Here is a 7,749-nt window from a genome sequence, read left to right on the forward strand (position 1 = left end):
TGTTCATGTCAGATGTGTGAAAAGAATTGATGTCCTCATCTGGAATATCGGTAAAAAAAAAACAATGTAGCAGGGCCCCGATTTTCTTATTCAAAGCAATAGAAAACATTGTGACATTGGATTATCAAACATCCTGACATACTTAAAGTTATATGTTTTATCATGCGAACTTTAGTTTAATTTAAGCACTTTATTTTTTTCCCACAGGCATTATGTGCAATAGGAATTTATATGTAATGATAGATCTCATTACGGACTTTTTTTTAAAGCATTTGAATGTGTATGTTAATAGATAGGGGTAGAGTCCAAAATAATACAACTGAAATAAAATGCTGATTAAATTATGTTAATGCCACAAGGAAGGTGCCTTTTCTGCCAGATCCTGTAAAGATAATTTCCTTTCAAGAGCAGGAAATTGTGGCTGAACAGGAACTCTTGCGTTGTCGTTTTACTGCCAACATGACAGATAAGTGTTTTCATCATCCTCAAATTGGATCAAACTCTTGAGCTTCTTGCTGACTCTGCAAAGTGTTAGAAAAGGGATAAAAACAACTTTGGGCAGACAGGCAAAAGTGGCAAAGAGATTTAGCCTCTATAGATTTAAAGACTGAGAAAACTGAAATAAGAATATTCATTCATTCATCTTCTGTCATTTGTTTTATGTAGTCATAAGGTTGCTCTTTTTAGATTAAGTTGTCTCATTCAGTCCCTAAATAAAAATGGTGTAAATGACTGAAACATTTGTAGTGTTGAAAAATCACAACTGTTCTACAATAATTGGCACGTTATTATCCACTTTTCCATTATTTCTATAATTGTGTTATGTTTTTATTTAATTTTTTTGCCTCGGGGTAGCCTTCCAGAATCCAGGCAGTTATTAAAATCCACTTAAATCATATTGCATACCATATCAGCAGTATTAGGGGATTATGAAAGTTTGGAAAAAATGTAGCAGAAAAATGCATGTTCAATTAAGAAAGTATAGTATGTCTTTTCACACAATTTTGATTCTCATATTAGTATTAGCCAACAGCGTGGTAAAATCACCAGACGTCATGTGTAATTAATTTGTATACTACAAGTTAATAATTCCTGTACAAATTTGTGATGACCCAATTCTTTGCCATTCATTGAATGTCTTTTTATTTTGAAACATTGTTGTTCTGTATACTAAAAGCTGTTCCAATGCTTATAATAAAGATTATTTATAACCTTTGACATTGCTTGTAAATTGTGAATCATTACTTGTTTTAAATAGTGATATTCTATAGATCACAAGGTAAAGAGTGGCTGATATATTTTATTCTGATGATCCGTGTGTCATTTCCTAAATCGTTTCCCGACTTCCGCTTACCGCATAGCCTTTCAGAGTATTTCTTGATTGGTTTGTTTAGCTTTGACGTAGACCGGCCTTTTCCCACAACACACCGCTCCTGCCAGCAAAGATGACGAAAATGGCGGACAGTGGCTCAGTGGTGGGTATCCTATCTGTGCACTGTTATTTTTCAGTATTTGCCCGATCTGGACGTTTAAAATAAATCCATGTTATCCGACAGGTTGAAATTGTGGAGGGCTGTCGCCTCCCCGTTCTCCGTAAGAATCAGGAGCACGAAGACGAGTGGCGTAAGCATTGTTCGTTTGTTTTTCCTTAATGCTAAATCAGCTACTGCTAACTAGCGGACCTCAGCTGTTAGTTAGACACCCGGCCTGTTGTTACGTTGCCGTAATAACACCTGCCGGGGTTGTACACGCTAAACACGCGTCTTTCTTAACAAGCGGTTTTTCTGTTTTACTAATGGGCGATCTGGCAGAGTTGATGTTGATTTAATATTATATGTTACTTAATCAATATCGATTCGTTTTTGGACTGTGCATGTTTGTGCTTGTATTTGTTAATTGTTCAACTATGGATCATCAAAAGACTCTAAATTGATAATATTTTATTTACAATTCTGTATTGTCATCTAGCATTGGCTGAGATTTTAAGTGTGAAGGAAGTCTCTGGGAGAAAGCTCTATTATGTTCACTACATCGACTGTAAGTATATTGTGTCTGTTTATTTTGTTGTTGTTACACTTACATGGCTAACTGATTTAAAAATAAAAATAACATATTTTTAACATTTTTCCGTAGTCAATAAACGTTTGGATGAGTGGGTCACGTCAGACAGGTTGGACATGAAGAAGCTCCAGTTCCCCAAAAAGGAAGCAAAAACTCCAACTAAAAATGGTCTTCCAGGCTCCCGACCTAGTTCACCTGAACGAGGAGAAGTGGTAAGTGAATGTATTGTCATCGATGGAACACTTAAAAATGAATCGATAAAAATACTAATCCAATGATACCCAATTTAAATATACAACCTAATTGTGTGTCAAATGAATGCTCCAATTGAATTCAATCACATCATTTTATTTTTGTATTAATTGTATTGATTACATTTTTTTGTGTTGGTGATGAACAACAATAACAATTTAATTCACAAAAAATAAGAAAAATAAACATGATTTTTTTGGCTGCCATTGAGGACAATGGACAGCCAAACCATTTTGATAAGGAAGAAATGTTATTTCGCGCTGTATTAATGTTGAAGAAAATCCATTCCACTGAACTGTGTAGTGTCTGTCTGAGTTGATAACACCAAGGTCCATACCAATGACAGTTAACCCCACCTGCTTCTCTTCTTTTCTATTCTATTCAATTCAGAGGAAGAGTCTAGATCTCAACCTACAATCTCCCACAACTCCTTCCAGAGGCAAAACCCTGCCCACTCCGGTACAACTTCAATTTACCCATTATCCATAGAGCAAAAGACCTTGTTTACTTCTGGTGTAAAGGTGCCTACTGTTGTGTTATCCATTGCAACGGGTCATGGTGCACTCTAGGGAAGTCGTAAAGCAAAATCCAGACAGTCAGATTTTAGTTCAACTAGTTTTCAAAACATTACTATAAAGACCAAAATTCCAGGATTTTGGGCTGGAGGTTTTTCCTCCTTGATTGCATGGAAAACGGACCAATGTCTCACCTGTTGTCAAAAACTCACTGCAATTGATGATTTCTAAAGCCAACCATGTCTTATTCACTCCAGAAGAGGAAAGTGGAGCCAGTCCCTCTGGTGCCACAAGTGCCACCGGCCCCCCCTGTGCCCTCCCTACCAACTTCGACGGAAGCTTCTCCGGCTGCAGTTTATCCCGCCGCGAGGGAGACGAATACCTTCAAGACCCGAGAAGACCACGACCAGATATCTTCCCTCACGACTGTAATAAATACCACTTTGCGTCTCGCTATCTCAGACCTCATTTGCAATAACGCTTTTGTTATTTTGTGAAGAATGGCACTGCCAGAAGACTCATCTCGTCTCAGCCCGGGAGGAAACGAAAAGCTAATTGTGGACCTGTCGACGAAGTATGTCACGTGGCGTGAATGCATTTTTACACTCTGCACTTTTACCCTAGTTTGTAAAAGCCCATGTTTTGTGTGTCTCTTTCTGTTAGATGATAAAGGTTTTGCAGTATAACAAGCCTCAAAGTGCAAGTGTCTTTCTACCACCACCAGAGGTCTGTTTGATTTCCTATTATTGACAATGTCTATGTTGCTGCCAAATGATGACCCAATTTAGATTCTTCTTGTTGTTCCAAAAATCATGAAAATTCCAACTGATGAAAGAAACCACTTGTCATTTATGGGGGAAACAATGTTCTTGAAATCGGACGAATTGCACTCAGTTGTGAAATGGAGTCTGTTTGTTCCCAGGATTCTCAGGACAGTTCTGACGGCATCCCGTCTGCACCCCGCATGACCGGCAGTCTGGTGTCGGACCGCAGTCACGACGACATCGTCACCCGAATGAAAAACATCGAGTGTATCGAACTGGGCCGTCACAGGCTGAAGCCCTGGTACTTTTCCCCGTACCCGCAAGAACTTACGTCATTGCCCATTCTCTACCTCTGCGAATTTTGCCTCAAGTACCTCAAAAGTCTCAAGTGTTTGCAGAGACATTTGGTAAACAAAAGAGCTTTACAAAACTGCTTCACTCCCGGAAATCCTTCCACCCGTTCTTATTTTTGGTCCTTCTCTCTTTCCGATTAGACAAAATGTAACCTCAGACATCCTCCCGGCAACGAGATCTACCGCAAAGGAACTATCTCATTCTTTGAGATTGATGGCAGAAAAAACAAAGTAAGTCTGGACATTTTAATATTCCCTTTTGCTTATCTATGTAGCTGAGTTGTTTCTATCTTTTTAGAATTATTCCCAGAACCTGTGTTTACTTGCCAAGTGTTTTCTGGACCACAAAACCTTGTACTATGACACAGACCCTTTCCTCTTCTACGTAATGACAGAATATGACTCTAAAGGCTTCCATATAGTGGGATACTTCTCAAAGGTACACACGTATGTCGTTGTGAAAATTGCATGAACAATTTACCACTGAGTTTTCCATATTTTTCTTCAGGAAAAAGAGTCTACCGAGGATTATAATGTTGCATGTATCCTGACTTTGCCTCCTTATCAGCGAAGAGGTTATGGCAAACTGCTCATCGAGTTCAGTGAGTACACCTGAGCGCATCCAGCAAATATAGATATTTGATCCAAAGCTTCACCTTATCATCATCTGTCATTTAGGTTATGAGCTGTCCAAGGTAGAAGGCAAGACGGGGACACCAGAAAAGCCCCTTTCCGACCTGGGCCTTTTGTCTTATCGTTCTTACTGGTCTCAGACCATCCTGGAGATTCTCATGGACCTTAAACCGGACAACGGCGAGAGGCCACAGATCACTATCAAGTATATGAGCCTTTCCCTTTGAGTTTGACTTTAAAGGAAGGTTTGACAACAATTTCTTTTTACTTTTCCCCACAGTGAGATCAGCGAGATCACAAGTGTCAAGAAAGAAGATGTCATTTCAACATTGCAGTATCTTAACCTGATCAACTATTATAAGGTGATTGATTAGGTTATTTAAATCAACCGCATTTATAGTGATAGACAGATAGGCAGTGTTTTAAAAATGTCCTGTTTTTATATTAACCTGACTTTGGCATGTTCTCACTTGCAAAACCCATTGTAAAAAAAACAACTTCTACTGTTTTCACGGCTTTAAAGTCAATTTAGAAAATAAATGCCATTGATGCCAATAAACGTCCAATCCATTTGGACTAGCAAGGCCTAGCACCGACCTTACATGGCACATAAACAAAGTCCTTGTCACGTAGTGTTCTATCGGCCCGTAGACGCAAGACAAACCATATTTTCCCGCCCAGTCTATAAAGAAAGCCTCATTTCTTTCTTTCTATTCCTTTTCATAAAGGGCCAGTACATTCTTACTCTATCAGAAGACATTGTGGATGGACATGAAAGAGCAATGCAGAAGAGACACACGCGCATCGATGCAAAATGTCTTCATTTTACACCCAAGGACTGGAGCAAAAGGGGCAAATGGTAAAGTCTTCTCAGACATTTCAACAGCAGACCTGAAGCTGGGATCATTATGGTTTCGCAATACACAACCCTTTTTCCCCTCCCACTAACTAACACAGGACATTTTTAAAAATACCGGATAAGCTTTTATTGTGAATATCAGTTCTATACTGTATATTGAGACTCCAAAAAGACTTGTGGACAGTGAAATCAGCAACACTCCTTCTGCACTGTACATGATAAACTTCAAACAAAATTGTGTGCAGTTGTGTGCAATTATGGAAGGTAGTAAATGTGATGAATGACTGAATGGCTTATTTTTTAACAGCCTTGCAATAGATCACAAGCTTCACACAAGTAATGTGAACAAAATGAGAAAGTGACATTTCTTGCCAGATCACACAACTCTACAATAATAATTGCCATTAGATTTCTGCAACTCCCCTTTATCCACACACGATCAAATCATTCAAGGTGGATTAACTTTTTCTGAAGGCACTTTTTTTTTGTGTAATTGTATTCAGTGTTGCACATTACTGTTGTTTCATATGCATTTTTTGGATGAGACTCATTTGAAAATTGCAGATATTTTCCCCATGTGTCAAACCCTAAACAAACTATTTACCTTTTTGGGTAAACATCTTCCTTTTTTATTTCTTAATTAGTGTTCAATTCAGATGCTGCTGGGCATTAAAATGCATTCATGATCTGAATCAGCCCCCCAGAATTTACAAAACAGACTCATGCCGTCTATTTCAACTCTTTACACCTAAAACTGACAAAATCTTCAGAATCTAAGTTTATAGTCAACGTGTTGTATTGCAATACTGATCAAACAGTCAATTTCCTTTAATTGAAAAGTGTTAGGCATCTGTTAAGTGGTGATTTCAGTCTTTATCTTCCATGTTGAATATACAGTGAGACAAATCCCGTCCATAGATTGTGACTTCAAAATTGGATTCAATTGTACAGCTAATGCAAGCCATGTCAAACTGTTAGAATAATGTACATTTTGTATACAGTTGTCTATTTTTTTTATTTACATATATAAATACTGTAAATTACCTCCGCACTCGGGGAAGCGATGTGATCTTACTGTGGGTCTATGATTGTCAGAAAGGATATAAAGTTCACTTGATAAAAATGGAAATTGTGTTTGATAGTGTTTAATGGAAATAGGTTCAACTTATGGTTTATTGTACTTGGCCATTTTAAAAAGGAAAATGTTTTTATTTGCATATCTGTGAAAGAAAGCTCTTTTGAAAGAACTTGATACCTGATCTTGCTTGTTATTTATTTTGCAGTAAATAGTCTTTTTTTGGTCATAGCTGTCAGAAAAGTTGCATGTCGTATTTCTGAGATACTATATGAATCAAAAGCACATTAATTTATGGTCAACATCATAAGGAAGTTAATTCATCCAGTAATGGTTTTCTAACTGCACAAGAGAAAATAACCAACAAATTATAAATGTTAATTTGTCCATATCTAAGGTTGAAAAAGAGTATAGCAACACTAAGTCTTGAGCGCTTATGAGCCGTACATTTGATTCCGTCACCATTTCTTTTAGTTATAAATACGGCTTATATGTGAGAAAATGCGATAAATTGTTCTTGTTCTAATTTTTATGTCATTAACCATAGATGTTTTAGTTGCCCTTTACAATGCATATCATTTATTAAATGCCTAAATTAACCAAATACATTTAATGTGACTTCTAACAGATTTAAGATGACATTTTACTTCATCGAGATTCATGAGGAACATTTGGACTAGAGAAGGAAAAGAAGGTAACATATATATGCATATATATCAATATTCACCCATATACATAGATGTACATGCTTATATGCTTATCTGGTTGGTCTTAACATTTACCCATTTTTTATATGTATTTTATGATTGGCAACCTGCTGATATCTATTCAGTATGAAGATTGGAATAACTATACTATTCTCTTGGGCTTCCACCAACACATGCCTGTGTTTTTATTTCATAAAATGCTTGTTATCTGTTCATGACACTCACAGCAGCAACAACACCCTCCTCCCCACTGACTCCCCTCCCATCGCTGCCCTAAACCTCCTTTATACCCCCCCCCCCACACACACACACACACACTGCTCAGAGCTTGACCAGTGCTGCTGACCTGCTAGCACACATCAACCATCTGTTTTTGACCAGGGCAGGACAGCGTCACTGCAGTAATTAAGGGCAAGGAGGAGGGAGTTGTCGAACACCACCCTCCACCCTTCCAGTGACTGTCATTAAGTGATTGATTCAAACTTAACAGTGTCTTTTTTAAGAAAACAGCGGTAGTCATTCGGAGGCAA

General features: G+C 37.8%; 1 protein-coding gene across 2 annotated transcripts; it reads left to right on the forward strand.

Moving 5' to 3' along the window:
• Nucleotides 1-1,367: 1,367 nt before the first annotated feature.
• LOC144213024 (histone acetyltransferase KAT5-like) lies at nt 1,368-6,689 on the forward strand. 2 transcript variants are annotated; one of them, XM_077741263.1, is made up of 15 exons: nt 1,368-1,475; nt 1,557-1,632; nt 1,969-2,037; nt 2,134-2,273; nt 2,704-2,772; nt 3,086-3,256; nt 3,328-3,402; nt 3,492-3,554; nt 3,751-3,999; nt 4,087-4,176; nt 4,244-4,384; nt 4,454-4,547; nt 4,624-4,783; nt 4,859-4,940; nt 5,307-6,689. In XM_077741263.1, the coding sequence occupies exons 1-15, from the start codon at nt 1,446-1,448 to the stop codon at nt 5,439-5,441; spliced, it is 1,644 nt and encodes a 547-aa protein (XP_077597389.1). In that variant the 5' UTR covers nt 1,368-1,445; the 3' UTR covers nt 5,442-6,689. The 2 variants fall into 2 exon arrangements, with proteins under 2 accessions (XP_077597389.1, XP_077597390.1); XM_077741264.1 differs by having other exon boundaries at nt 1,557-1,623.
• Nucleotides 6,690-7,749: the final 1,060 nt, after the last annotated feature.

Source organism: Stigmatopora nigra, chromosome 19 (assembly GCF_051989575.1).
Source record: "Stigmatopora nigra isolate UIUO_SnigA chromosome 19, RoL_Snig_1.1, whole genome shotgun sequence".
In the NCBI taxonomy this organism is placed as follows: domain Eukaryota; kingdom Metazoa; phylum Chordata; class Actinopteri; order Syngnathiformes; family Syngnathidae; genus Stigmatopora; species Stigmatopora nigra.

What these genes read in the sequence shown, in the direction of transcription:
- LOC144213024 (XM_077741263.1), top strand. Translation starts at nt 1,446, where the DNA reads ATGACGAAAATGGCGGACAGTGGCTCAGTG. An exon ending in AGACGAGTGGCGTAAGCATT is followed by an intron (nt 1,633 to 1,968) that starts GTTCGTTTGTTT and finishes ATTGTCATCTAG; the next exon opens with CATTGGCTGAGATTTTAAGT. An exon ending in ATTGTGGACCTGTCGACGAA is followed by an intron (nt 3,403 to 3,491) that starts GTATGTCACGTG and finishes TCTTTCTGTTAG; the next exon opens with ATGATAAAGGTTTTGCAGTA.